The sequence below is a fragment of the Talpa occidentalis genome, unplaced genomic scaffold, assembly GCF_014898055.3.
Source record: "Talpa occidentalis isolate TD23 unplaced genomic scaffold, MPIMG_talOcc4v2.1 talOcc4.5, whole genome shotgun sequence".
NCBI lineage: Eukaryota > Metazoa > Chordata > Mammalia > Eulipotyphla > Talpidae > Talpa > Talpa occidentalis.
Window position 1 is genome coordinate 54966677 of NW_023604861.1, and position 15516 is coordinate 54982192.

The following is a 15516-nucleotide window of genomic DNA, read 5'->3' on the forward strand; positions in this document are numbered from 1 at the left end:
AGAACTTCCGTTAGACCTTATAGGGCTGGCAGCTTTCTCAACCTGGCATTCCCAGCGTTTAGCTTCAATGCTTAGAACAAAGGATTCAATGTTTGTCAGGATACTGAATAACTGTGGCTTATGTTCGGAAATCTAGTGCCCTGGTTTAACTCTAATAGACTACATAACAAACTAGTGAATTCAACTAAACTTCAAGTACAACTAAACTTCAAATTCCTCAGGAGAAAGAATTTTGTCTGTCTCACCAACTTGAAAATTATCTGCTGAACTTCAGAGGTCAGCATTGCAGCGAAAACTGTGAAGAAAAAAACAATGAAATGTAAAAAGTGAGGACTGGGTTGTTGGAAATCAATAATCAATAAATAACAAAGCGGAGCTAGAGTCCAGTTTGAGCACCAGCAGTGTCTCCGGGTTGCCTTAGCAACTCCGAAGCGCGTCCGCTCAAGCCACGCCCACGCCACGCCCGCCGCCACGCCCTTCGTCCACCCTCGCTTGGACTCGCTGGGCCCTACCCCTTACTTCCGCCCCAACTTGCCAGCCGGACCTAGAGTCCTCCTGTCTCTGCTCTGCGCTTGTAGTGCCTGATTAAAAATACTGCCTCAAATAACTGCATTAAAAATTATTCTGTCTTACGATCCGCATTTTCATCCCATACATGTATAGACAAAAAAAAATAGCTATGTGTCATGTGGAGGCTCCGTGCAGCTTCTACCTCCAGGGCCAATTTTGCAGGCACCACCTTGGACAACAACAACTCTGGAGGTCCCCAGCGTGCTCCGGGAGACGTGGACTGAGTGGGGCGGAGCGCTCGCCGGTACCACGGCGGAAGTGGGGCTACCGGGCGTGCTGGACTTGGGGTCTCTGCCCAGACCGGCTCCACCATGTAAGTTTTTGTTTACCCTGCGCCCCAGCGTCGGTCCCGCGGTCCGGACTTAACTCTCTTCCGCTTTCTTCCTCAGGTCCAAGGTTTCCTTTAAGATCACGCTGACGTCGGATCCGCGCCTGCCTTACAAAGTGTGAGCAGCTGCTGCGGGGGGTCTTTGGGCGCCGGGGAGGAGCCAGCTAAGTGGATCTCAGCCTTCCACTCAGTTTCCACCTCAGCCGACCTGCATCCCTTCTCTCCCGCACTTCTCAGTGCATAAGACACTCAAAGGAGATCTCGAGGCCGCTCCTTTGAGTGTCTTATGCAGGGGGCCCTAGGGTGGGGTGTGTGCTGCTGTGAGACCTGCCCTCAGAACTCATTATTGGATGGTGGTGTAGACTGGGGCTCTGGTGATTTGCTCGGGGATCTTCGAACAGTCCCTGTTTGCTAGTAATTAGAAAAGCCTTTCGCCACTTTTTACCAGCTGTTAGAGGAAGTAAGGGAAGACAGCCCAATCCAGATCCCAAAACTAGTTTTTAATACAATTTTATTGATTTGTTATTCGTTTGCTTAACTGTGTAATTTTGGAAGGACAACTTCAAATTCACCATGTGCACTTTTCACTCACTCTTCAGTAAATCTTCAGAGCCATTATACGCTCATGTTTGCTCCCCACCCCCAAACTTCCCTCTCACCTCTATTTTTTAGAGTCTGAGATATTTTGTCGTGTTTTTCCAACTTAATTTGTTTGGTTATTTTTATTCCACAAATGAGAAAAACAATCTGGTAATTGTCTTTCATTTTCTGACTTATTGCACTTAGTATAGTTAACTCAAGAGCCATCCATTTTATCCCAAAAGGCACTTTTTCATCCTACATAGCTGAGTCGAATTCCACTGAGTATATATACCAGCATTTCTTTATCCAGTTGTCTGTCAGTGGGCATTTAGCTTGATGTCTTTGCTATTATAAATAATGCTGCTGTAATTAGAAGGGTGCATGTCTTTTCATATTAGTGTTCTTACATTCTTTGGGTAAATACCAGCACTCCTTTTGATAAAATATATGGTATTTACATTTTTAACTTTTTAAGGATTCTCATACTGTTTTCCATACAGTCTGCACCAATTTACTTTCTTACCAACAGTGAATGAGTGTTCATTTTCTTTGCATCCTCACTAACATTTCTTGTTTCCAGTCTTTAATACAGGACATTCTCTTAGGGGTAAGATTTTGTTTTGCATTTCTCTTATAGTAAGTGATGTTGAGTTTGAACATTTATTACTCTCAGGCTCTTGAATCTATCTTATTGTGTGAGATTCAAGAGTTGGTCACCACAAAATAATGAACCTCAAATCAGACATTATGTATATAGGGATTTAATAGTGTTTAGTGGGAATGGGGAACACAAAAATAGGGTATTTTATCCATGTGGAGCCTTTACTAATCCTTTAGCAATTGAATGATGGGTTAGTATGAATCTGAACACATATTCATCTGGATCTTCTTATGATTTAAATTTTGTTGAAATTGTTGCAGCTAAAAGTCTTGTGAAATGTAGCCAAGACCAGTGATTGAATGCATAATTAAAATAATTAGTATCTTTACCTACCTATTGAATTAGAGTAGCTGTCATCCGTCTCAGTGACTTAGCTGTCCTTTGCTCTCATATTGTTTATTTCCCAGTGGTCTTATACATCATCTCAAGTATTCATGGTTACAGCCTAGAACCTTGAGAACCACAGTAATTGTTCCACCTCTAAAATATCATTTTCTAGCAATTTCTTGTGAATAATCACCTTCTCTTGTTCCAGTTGATTTACTCTTGTGAGACAATATTTTTCTTAATTCATTAATTACACAGCTTTTTAATCTGTAATTACCTTCTACCCTTTTCCTTACCCCACTCCTTTTCTTCTAATCCAGCTTATATTTCATGATCCATCTTTAAATCACATTCTTGCAACCACCGTCAACTCTGGTGCCCTTACCCTGACTTACCTCCAGTATACTTAGCTTAATGAAACACTAACTCTGAACTCAACCGTTTGTGTTCTCTGTATAACTGAATGTCTGTGCTACATTCCCAGGTTTGCTGATTTTCCTCTTTGTTCTTTATAGGCTTTTAAAAAATGTCTCTTCACACTTTATATACTCCTGACCCCTTTCTCTCAAGGCATCAGAGGAAAATACTCTCATCTTTTACATCACCACATCTATAAACCTACCACTATATTTGTAAACTCAATTTCTGTCCACTGTCCTGTCACAGTGGAAAGCATGACTTTACTCCTATGAAAAGTCAGTTTATCCCTTGGGCTCTGGATCTTTTAGTTTTCTCAAGATTAAAGTAGGGGTTCCAGAGATCCCTTCCTCTTTATCATCTTTGATTTTTACTTTTATAGTGGTTTTGCATTGATGTGTAAATACACTATGAAAAATAAAGAATGAGAAAGAGTATAGAGTATGGACAGTATCAGTGTCTATCGTGCCTGGAACATAGCAGTTAATATATGATGGCTGAATGTCTTAAGTAGACATATCCACTAGTGTATGTATAGTGCTTATGTATAATCTACATAGATGTAGATTTTGTAGTACATATTATGGTATAAATCTACAGATTGTTTATATAAAATATAGTCTGAATGTGTGTGTATGTAGGATAGTTATGCTATATCTTATTCAAATTAAGTGGTAGCTGGTTCTTGGGTACTAAGTGAAAAACAGCTCTTAAGATTTGGGGGAAAACATTCTTTAACATTTTAATATCACATTTTGTTTGTCAAGCAGATAAACATATTTTGAGATGGAAATTCCCTTGGAGCTCAGCATTACTAATAGATGAATTCTAGAAGGGATATTTCTGTTCTAGATTGATTCGAGGGGATGTCAGAATTTGTGGTTTTTTTGTTTTCATAGATTCTCTGCTGGTATTGCTGTTAGGTTATAGAAATGTTATAGTATATTAAAGATTATACTCTTTAATATACAGGATGAATTAAAATCACCCTTAGCTCTTTCAGTCATACTCCACTGTTTCTCTCCGATCATACTTCCCTTCCCTTCACCCTTTCTCCTCACTTCCACTGTAACTAAATGAAAGCTTCAACCACCCTACTCTCAAATTGGCCAGCAAGAATTGACAATTACTTCTCATACTTCTCCTGCTTTTACACATACTCTTTTCTGTTCTTGGAATGAAGGCTATTGGCCACCACATTTTGACAAATAACATCATTTAATCAAAATTTCATCTCTGTAAAGATTTCTGTAACTTCTTTAGTTGCCTACAGAAAGTTTGTTCTTACAGTTTATGACAATACTTGCCATGTCTGTTTATTTAAAAAAAAAAAGCAAATTATGCTAATAATTTAAAAATTCGCTTTAATATACAGAAGTTTCCATTTTTTCAAAACAACAGTAGACGTAAGTGCTAATTTTACAAAATGATGTGATTATTAAAAATGCACAGAAAGTTCATGAAAAAATTTATGATCCAATGATGCTTCCCAGATAGGGTCCACTTATATAATGAAATTGATGACCTTGCTGTGTCACTTGAATGGCATTTAGACTCTAGGCAGCAGAGTGGACACTTTGAAACCCATCTCTGAAAACAAGCAGCAGGCTATGTGTTAGATCTATTTGTATCGAAGTATCAAAAATACAAAAATCTGCACCTGTAGAGATGGTTGATTTTCAGGTGGCAATATGGTCACCATCTCAGATGTATGGTTAAATACTTTATTTTGTTTTAGAGTTAGCGTAGTGTGCAGTCAATATCGCTGACCTTCAAGCTCATAAAACAGCTTTGTCCAGGTCTGCCTCAATAACTGAAATAAGGGACAAACTTATTTAACAAATAAACTTTTAAAATTCTTTTTGCAGGCTTAGTGTTCCTGAAAGCACACCTTTCACAGCAGTCTTAAAGTTTGCAGCAGAAGAAGTAAGTATAGAAATTGAAATAACCTGTTTGAAATGTACTTTGGCACCATGTTTCAAAAACCATTAAATTTTTCATGCACTTCCCCCCACCATGTCTATGTGGGTTTATTATGAAGATTATGTTATCAAAAAGGTCAGCCTTCCTTGATTTTAGTAGGTTGTAAATTAAGACTGACTTACAGATATGAGAAGAATGAGTGAAACAAATTGACATTTATTTAATGCAACCATTGTAATTGTAAGGACAATTTGAAAAGGTGTTGATATGTAACTTTTTAAAGCCACCTATGCTGTTTTCTATATACTCAGTCTTACTAATGTCAATTCTAGAATGTTTTATATCTTTATCATATTTTTTTCAAATTTTCTATATTGATCTGTGTTCACTGTTGGCAAAATTTGTTTTTAAAAAAGTGCTGGGTTTTCAAAACATCTGTTTTTAAGAGAAAAATTTTTCCATCCAAAATTATTAGAGGCAAGTTTATAACAACTCTAAACATGACAATTAAAAGAGTAGCTTGGTCTGGTGGCGATGACACCAAAATATGACTTGGGAGACTTGTTTCCTGTTGTAATTGTGTTGTTGACAATCTGTGTGACATGGGGCATGCCTTTCAATTTCTCTCTTCCTCAGTTTCTCAAGTTGCAAAATGAGAGTAGGTAATGCCTACCCTTCATATATGATTAAATGATTGTGAGTACAAATAGGATTTACTAAAATTTTGTGAGGTTAAAAGTACAGTATTGATACAAAATAACCAAAATCCAGATGTTTTTGTTTAAAATATTCAAAAAAGTCTATAGTCGGGCCTCCTCTGGTAGCGAGGGCTGTTGAGCGCAGTGCTGTGAAGCTGTCCGCAGCCTTAGCAGCGCCGGTTAGATCCCGGCCAGCCGGCTGGCCTGCAAGGGTCCCACATGGTGCGGCAGACCGCTCCTATCATGCCCGCTGCTCCCCTCAGCAGTGTATTTCATCAGTCTGCCTGTTCTGTTCTCCACTCTGTCTCTGGTGAATCCTCTCACCTTCCTGTGCATCTGGCCTGTACCCCAGTTCTTGTATAAATAAAAAAAATAAATCTTTTTTTTTTTTAAAAAGGTCTATAGTCACTGAATAATTTTAGTAAGTGAATACACCAGAAACCAGCATAACCCATGATCTTATTCTGTATTTAAGTGTTAGACAGAAAATCAGCCAACCCAGTGGTGCTTTACAACTCCATATCAATTATTTTAAAGGATTGTGACATCACTCATTCAGAATTAAATTTAAGTGGCATTACCTTCTTTATTGTCAATTTTGATCTATTATTCATGCACAAAGAATAAGTTAAAAGATGGGAAATAAATCTATGTAAGGCATTGGGGTTACTGCTGATAATCATGTGCAGGAAATATACCTGTTTTGGACATAGCAGATCCCACAAAAACTCAGTTAAGAAGTAGAACTGTTCAAGCTGGAATTAATATTTGTCATTATATTTTGCTATTATTTTGCACTAATATTTATATTACTATTAATATTTGTTATTATATTTTGCTGTTATTTTGTGCTTTAAGATGTAAAGCTTCGGTATGGTCTTGGTCTTCTAGTGAAACAAATCCTAGTGAAAACAAAACAGATTTGTAATAAAAAATAAATTAACAAATTCTACAGACTAACAAACACAATCACATGTATTGATTAAAATTTTAACATAGCTAATTATTATAGATGTGTTTTACATATTTAGAAAGGATAGGACTTTCAGGCTATAGCACTAAGGCCTTTCACAATATGAAATTGCAGAATCTTTGAGAACAAGAGTTGACTTAAACTAAGAATCTAGATTTAAATCATTAGTAAACTTCTCTTAATATAAATAAAATTATCTAATACATGACTGGAAATTAATTTAACTAAGTAGTGAATTATAAAATCCTAAAAAGAACCTCTTAACAGCCTAAATTACAGCTCTTTTTTTTTTTTTTTTTAAAGATTTATTTATTATTGATACAAGCATTGGGTACAGTCAGAAGCGCGGGAGGGTGAGAGAATTCACCAGAGCCAGAACGGGGAGTAGAACAGGCAGAAGGACTGAGGTAAACTGCTGAGGCGAGCAGCAGGAGTGGCAGGAGAGGTGTATGCCATGTGGGACCCTTGCTGGCAGTGGGGGATCGAACCGGCACTGCGGAAGCTGCAGGCAGCTTCGCAGCCCATTGCTCTAACCACTGCGCCACCGGAGAGGCCCTAAATTACAACTCTGAAGGGAGCTGAGAAAAAAATGAAAACTGAGGAGCATAAAATACACTTTGCATGCAAGAGAAAGAAAGCTTGTCTGTACTGTAGGACAAAAGTAGTAGTTACTGTATTTTACTAGCATCACTAGTGACCCTTCCCTAAAATCCAACTTAACTGTTGCTCCTATATTCTGGAAAAGTGGAAAAATTGTGTCAAACAGTTGTTTTTGATTTCTGTTAGTAAAATATGTTCACCTTGTGTGTCTAAGGAAATGCAAAGCTTATCATATAATGGGCATAATTTAAGAATTATTTCTAAGTTACTTTACACAGTAATGTAACTAGAAATTGTGTAATATTCCCACTTTGGAAATCTAACATGTCCTGTAATTAATTTAGGTATTTGATTGAAGTTTTAAAACATCTATTAAAAATTTTAAATCTCTTAAAGGACATTTCCAATTATGAATGTACCATATACATAATAAACTTATTTATAGGTACACAAAAATACTGTAACAGATAATGGTTCTTATATAAAGTTCTTATTTTGGAATTTGTTTCTTCAGTCCATAGATTAAAATAAGCTTTTTTAAGTTTTTTTCTCAACTTTGCATCCATATTGTGTGATTATTATAAATAGCTCTTAGAACAGCATTTCCCACAATACTTTGCCCAGACTATTGGAACACCAAAAGAAAAAGTAAAACTGGACTCTGCAACCAAAAGAAAAATGGGAAACACTTCATTGATTTTGTTTTCCCTTTGGAGTTACATTAAGCAGCATATTAAAGAATTTTATAGAGACTGCTAGTAAAACGTAGTAGTGTTTTCCAAATTTACTTGCTCGCAAAATAACTATCATAGCTATAAAACTAGCTCATAGTATAGAGTTTTTTAATAGAATATGTTGGATAAACAATGAACTTTGAGGAAGTGAATACACATTAAACTGCTGGTCTCTAGAACATGAAGAAAGAATTCTACCTTTTAGCCACCAATACATTCCATAACATATTTCTTTGATTCAGAAAGCACATCTTTGTACATATATATATATTTGTATATTATGTATATACATGTTATAGTTATGTGTATAATATATATTACTATGTGTGTAGTATACACTGCATAGTATATATAAGCATATAGTGTATAGTTCATATAGTTTATAGAATCATATGTAATTTTTTTTTCTTCCCTTTTAGTTTAAAGTTCCTGCAGCAACAAGTGCAATTATTACTAATGGTAAGACTTCATCTTAAAATGATTTTTTACCTCAACTATAGAAGTTGTTTTAAATAAATTAAAAGACTATAAATACAAAAAGCTCCCAATTTATATCAACATAAATGATATTCATAATTATAAACTGTCAATAATTCACTCAAAGCTACTGTCTGCAATTAACTTTTCAGTTTCTTTGTGCTTTTGGTATAGTACAGCACTTTAGAATATCTTTTGTCCTTATCACTTCATACCAGATTATTAAAGAAAATAACTTTTCCATTTTGTAAATTTTTTTAGTAAATGTCCTTAGAGTAAAGGAAGTTAAGCAAGAATGTACCTTTACTATATTTGTATTTGCTTTCCTGATAGAAAACTCTGTTTTATGCTTGAAATAATGAAGATTGTATCCAATGAGATAGGTAATTTAAATTCTAAGTATCTTAGAATACTACTAATAAGTCTGATGATCTTATGAAAAATGTACTGATGTAAGATGAGTAAAGATTGCAGGAGGGTTTAGTCAAGAATACAAAGTAGTAATGGGTTCTGTTGGTGGTTTATGTGCAGTTGGGTGAAAGTAATCAAAAAGTAGGTTTCATGTTCAATAGCATGACTTAATTTAGATATGACAGAATTTCTTATTTTTCTAAAAGATTCTGCATCTATCACCTTGAGTATTTCTCTGGAAGAAAGTTAGCTTACTCTCTGGTTTTAAAGTCACAAATGATCTGCAATTAGCAAGATGCTTTTAAACCTTTATCACATATCAGAGGGTATTAAATGGCTCTGTGGGCGCTTGTACCCTTAAGATTTTACGCTTTGATAAATACTTAATGGTTTCACTTATAGAGCAGTCAAACAAAGGATCAGACAAAAACAAGCCCTAAGACCCTTGAAAGCAGACCATAGATCTGAGACACTCAGGAGGGGAGAGAGTAGATGGAGAGAGGAGAGAATAGGGAAGGAGGAGAGCTGGCTGGAGTGTGGTAAAGGACTGTGGGTACTTTAGTGTGAAAACTATGGTGACCACACCTTAAGGGAGAAATCCTATATTGTGAAAAATAAACAAGGATGTTTGAAAAATATATTTAAAAAATTAAAGAGATTTTAGCCTTGGAACATTATATAAATGATTAATATCTAAGGTGGTTTTGCTTCATTTTTCACTGCATGCGGCACAATGGAACAACAAAACTCTTCTCGGGATTTATCAGGATCTTTGCATTTCAGTCGTTCTTGTCTAATCCAGCAGTGTGCTTAAATAGCTAATAGTAATAGATCTCAGGAGATAATTTACTTGAAATTGGATTTCTTGGATATAAGTTGTGCCTATATGCATAGCAGCACTGTTTTGCAAATCTCTTTCTAAGCCATTTTCGCTTTAGAAGTAACTTAGGTGATTTTAAAACTTATTTTTTAGATGGAATAGGAATAAATCCTGCACAGACTGCTGGTGAGTATCTGTCTGAATTTACATAGTTGTGGGGAACTGTATACTGAATATTTAATTCATTCCATGTAGAGATTTGCTACGACTTTACTGTAATAATAGCTTTTTTAAGACATCATATAGTAGTCTCGACTGATGTGTCCAAGTAATAACTGGTTTCGTTATATGTATCAATCATATATGCTTTTATCTGTAAGAATAAAAAGACTTAGTTGAGCTTATTCGTTAATAAACATTAAACATTTAACACACAACAAAAAGTCTGAAGGTAATGTAATATTCTTAATTAGAATAATGATTTTGACTTAAAATTATGCGGAAGTGTATATAAAATGCTTAAAAGTTGCCTTATCTGTAGTAATTATTTAAAATGTACTGTTAAGACTATTTTTAAAAATTGTGGTCATTTAAATTTCAGGGGGTTAAGCCTACACTGAGAGCTTCAAACTTAACATTATACAGTCCTGTATATATTGATGTCCTAACAAGGTTGAAGTAGTCTGAAACTTTTAAGAAGTTTTATGCTTTTTAGATATATTCTTTTTGGCTTGTAATCTAATTATAATGTTTTGAAATGAAGCATGATTAAATATGACCTTCATTTTGAGCAGTAGATAATTTTAAATTATGTTTTTCCAAAGTACTTCTGTATTATAACAAATTATATTGTTGATATGGCGGTTGACTCTTGGGATTGAAATTCAAACATACAGAAAATAGACATAAAATTGTAATTTTAAACTTCAATCAGTAGCTTTAAGTCTATAATATTATTAAATAAAAAAGGTTATTCATTGAAAATCCTGGTATATTTCATTGTAGGGGTACCTCTAGATTTAAGTTTAAGGGTTTTGTTTTTTCTTATTATAGAAATGTCTGGTTCATTAATATGAACGACTGCTTACTGTAATGTGTTATCTATTGTATTGCCCTTAAAAGTTGAATGGTTATATCATGAGATGTAAGAAAATCTAAATAGGGAATGAGCCAAAAATAGTTTCAGCATTTTGAAACTCTCATCACTTATGTTAACTCAGATGATTCAGATCTGTTTTTTCTGTCTCTGGGCATTTTATTGTGATTTAAAACAAGTATTTATTAAATCAACTTATTATTTGCTGAGTTTCTTTGTTAGTATTCTCATGGCCAGTGTTCTTTTTTTTTCTTTAAGGTTTATTTATTTATGCATACAAAAACTGGGGTACAGGCCAGAGGTGTGTGGGGTGGTAAGAGGATTCAGCAGAGACAGAGTGGGGAGCAGAAGAGGCAGGTGTACTAAAATACTGGGGGAGCAGTGAGTGAGACAGGAGACGTCTGCTGCGCCATGTGGGTTAGCTCCTGGCTGGCTGGCCATCATACTCTGCTGCAGTGGTTTGATAGCTCTGTGTCTTTAACCCCTGTGCCATCAGGAAGGTCTCTCATGGCTAGTGTTCTTATTTAAAACTTTCAGATTTTTGTAGGGTTTTGAAAATGTGACAGGAGTAGGAATAGGCAGTAAAAAAGAATGGAATTGAGTTCTGATGATGATTGAGATTTTGTACCTATTTGCACCACTTTGTTTATTGTATATAATAATGATTGGAATGTTAACATTGGTTAACTTGGTTTAATGTTAACTTGGTTTTTATGTACTAACTTTATGTTTTGTTTGTTTACGTAGGAAATGTTTTTCTAAAGCATGGTTCAGAACTACGAATTATTCCTAGAGATCGTGTTGGAAGGTGTTAAAATCTGCTACTCGGAACGTAATTCTTTTCAGAATAAATATTGGTATTGTTGCTGTTGTTTTAAAATTGAAATCAGGCATTTAAAAATTCTATGAAAACACCAATTATTGATGAAGTGACGAAAAGATGACTGTCCCTTCTTGTTCACATTTCTCCATGGGAAGAGGGACTGCGTATGCATTGAGGATACCATTTCCACAGAAGATCATAATCTTTCATTGCTACCTCACAACACACAGGTAGTTCATTTGGGATAAATGGATTATCCATCTGTGTCTCAATAACTGAAGGATGCATCTGATGATTCTTAGAGAAAATGTTTAGAAAATTAAAATTGGCTGAATCTTCCTCTTTGTCTTTGAGTTAAAAATTGTAAAGGATTATCGATCATGCAGGTCAGTTTGCTTGATAACATCTGACTTGCAGACTTAAATAGTCAAATTTTTAACTACATTTAATTCATGGTAAATTCATGATGTAGACATCTGTGGATGCTTAACTACACTTTTTATCAGTTAGGTTTTTAAGTTTCAAATTTTATATATTCATACAAATTTAATGTCAGATAAATTCTATAGCCCTTATGTGTAAAATTGATATCCTACACTACAGTGTTTTAACTGATTTGCAGAACCCAATACTTGTAATGGTGAGAATTGAAAATAAACTAGAAGCATCCTTTGCTGAGTAATGTATTTTATCAATCTTTAAATAACAGTCTTTAAAATAGGAATCCTCAAGAAACAGTTGTCTTTTGTGAAATATTTCTTAATAGCGTTCAGAAAGACTGTATTGTTACAAGGAGGATGCTAATTAACAGTGCTTACTGAAGATTCAACCCGTAGTGTTATTAGTCATAGGATTGACTAAGAAACTGGGAAAGGGAAGATGGGAAAGTCCAAATGACCAGGATTCCTGTAGGGAGCAAAAAAACAAAAGACAGTAGAAAGCAGAGTGTCACAGTATTAGCCACCCCATACGCAAAACTGCAGAGGGTATGTTGGGGAAAACCAAATATTTGACATTGTTTAAAGAGCAGAAAGCAATTAGGGAAAGCAAAGTACAGACTTTGTCAACATACAGATTTCCAAAATTCCCCTTATGAGAATAATATGTAAGGAAGTAGATTTCATTCGCTCTTATCAACATCTACACAGATCTTGAAAGATGAAGTGAAGGTTTGCAATGAATTAGTACCAATGCTCGCTCCTGTGTTCTAGATGGTGAGCAGGCAGGAGTCTTGTTCTTTCTAGTCCTGGAAATGTAGTAGGCTTTCAGTACTCAAATATTCATAAATAAAGTACTGTATGACCAACATTTACCTAGTGTGTTTCAATACCTTCCCTATCATAGGCCCTAGATTTTTTGAAGACAAAAAAATGTATAAGGAAATGAAATAGAATCAACCTCTGAAGGGTGATACTTGAAGTTAAGTTTAAGAAATTAATCAGATTTTTAAATTTTTACAAATGAACAGCAGGATTCTGAATTGTAAAGGAAAATGTCTTGGCTGAGGCAGAAAAGTGTACTGCTGATGTTTAGTGAAGTTTTTATTTTTATAAACAAAATTTAATGCTCAAAGAACCCTGTTCCTTAACAATATTAAGCTTCATTTGCTCAAAATTTTTGTCTTGTATACCATAAAGTCATATTTTTGTTCATTGGTTTGAAAATTTTATTGTAGTAAGTTCTTAAATTCAAATCATTTTCTTGGGGCCTCGCCGGTGGCCCAAGGGCTTAAGCACCTCACTGTGAAGCAATCTGCAGCCTCTGCAGCATGAGTTCAATCCCCGGCTAGCCAGGCAGCTACCCACATGGTGAAGCCGACTTCTCCTGTCTCGCCCGCTGCTCCCCTCAGCAGTGTACTTCAGTCTGCCTGCCTGTTCTGTTTCCCACTCTGTCTCTAGTGAATTCTCTCACCCCCCCCTCCCCCGCATCTCTGGCCTGTGCCCCAGCTCTTGTATGCATAAATAATTAAATCTTTAAAAAAAGAACAAAACATTTTCTTAAAGAACTAGATATTTTGTTATTAAATAAATGTAATCTGTAGGTTCTTTGTGAAGACTGTTTTGAAGTATATTTTAAATGCACTATTGGCACATAATTAACATCTGAAAATACATTTTGTTATACAATAAACTATTGTCTACTCCTCTTTATTATTAGAGCTCTTAGCATTCCTATTGAGCCAGTGTGTAACAAATGTAAGGGGGGGGGGCGTAGGAAGATGAATGATGATAGATGATTATGGTCATAAAAGTGTGTATATATTTTCAAATGCCAGGCTACTTGACAGATAAAGAAAATAGTAATTGTCAAGCTAGTAGTTCCCAAGTCTGGATGATTATCAAAGTAACCTAGGGGAATCAAAAATACAAATTTCTGGGAACCACCCCTAAAATTTATATCATTAAATTGGTAATGGAGTAAAAGAATCTGTTTACCAAAAAAAGTCCTCATGATTTTTGCTCTGCAGCTGGGTTTGAGAATGATAGGCTGATCTTTCCACTTTGTAGATGAAGAAAATGGTATCTTAAGGCGCCAAAGTAATAAATACATTCTAGAATCTTGGATACTAATTGCACTAGTTTTTTTAGTAGCTCAGTGCAAAGATGCTTGCTAACAGTCTCACTGGTGATAAAGACTCCTTTTAAGGTATTTCAAGTCCAGTAGTTATTTGAGTATTTTATATCTTAAAATCAGTTATTTTAAAGAAAAGTCAATGAGAAGAAAATATAGGCCTATTTAGCCCCCCTCCCCTCAATATTAAAAATGACCCAAGGATAGGGGCCTCTCTGGTGGTGTAAGGGGTAAAGCAACACAGTATGAAGCAATCCGCAGCCTCTGCAGCCTGAGTTCTATCCCGGGCCGACCAGGGAGCAACCCACATGGAGCAGCAGACATCTCCTGCCTCGCCCGCTGCTCCCCTCAGCAGTGTACTTTGGTCAATCTGCCTGTTCTGTTTCCCACTCTGTCTCTGGTGAATCCTCTCCTCCTCCCCCTCATCTCTGGCCTGTACCCCAGCTCTTATATGCATAAATAAATAAATCTTAAAAAAAAAATTACTCAAGGGCCTTGAAATATTTATGAATTGGAAACAATATACTTTAATCTGAAGTTAACTATGTTAGTGTTCTTGAGGCCATTTATAAGACTGCAGAATTATGTAAATCATATGCATATGCTTTACATATGTAAATCCTCCCAAAGTATCAAATATATGTTAAATATTTTGACATAAATGTTCACATATTCAAAACAATGTCGACTTATATCCATTTGTAGAAGAAAATAGCTTTAAGAAGTTGAATTTTGAAATTTGATCCCTTGTTTGACTTGGGAATTCTCAACATCTTATTAGGAGAATTTTTCAGGTTTTTTTTTTTTTTTTTGTAATGTACTATATCTGTGTTGAATTACAAATTTAAAAAGCAATGTGTTAGATTTAAATTCTCATTTCAGGGTTTTAAATACATACATAATGATCATGAATGGTATTTTTTTATACAAGGAATAAATATGGTAAGATTTTAGGATTTTAATTAAAAACCAAATTTTGATAATTAAGGATTCCAGTACTATATATGGTCTGGCATCCGGGGATTAGGACTGTGATCCCACCTTCATCAGCCTTATCAAACAATTTATTGTGGTTTTTTTTTTCATATATCTTGAAAATTCAGCTACAAGTGTAGTTAGTCCCTTATAACCTGCTTTTCCAATCTTCCAACCAGACTTACCAATTAGTACCTCCAATCCACAAATTCTCTACTTTCTGATAGTGCTGGAGATGGATAATATTTAAACTAGGTTATTTAACTGAACCATTAATTAGTCTCAAAAAGTTCAGCCTTTCTAACCTATTATCTTTTGACTTGCCAAAATCAGATATTTGCAACTCACTAAATTTTCATTTCTCTTACCACAGGAAACCAAAATTCTATTGATTCTTTTTATAAAAATATATCTCAGACCCATCTCCACTGTCTTAAAGACTTCATCTCATACATGCTGTTATAAAAGCCTCTAGTCTCTTTATTCTTCCACACAGTTATAATGAGCATTTGGACATGAAAATATGTTCA

At 35.2% G+C, this 15516-nt stretch overlaps 1 protein-coding gene across 1 annotated transcript; it reads left to right on the forward strand.

Annotated features, from left to right (window-relative positions):
• Positions 1–770: 770 nt before the first annotated feature.
• Positions 771–14661, forward strand: UFM1 (ubiquitin fold modifier 1). The gene is made up of 6 exons (XM_037527221.2): positions 771–883; positions 960–1016; positions 4754–4811; positions 8233–8272; positions 9675–9707; positions 11365–14661. Coding segments are annotated over exons 1-6 (258 nt in total). The 5' UTR covers positions 771–881; the 3' UTR covers positions 11433–14661.
• Positions 14662–15516: the final 855 nt, after the last annotated feature.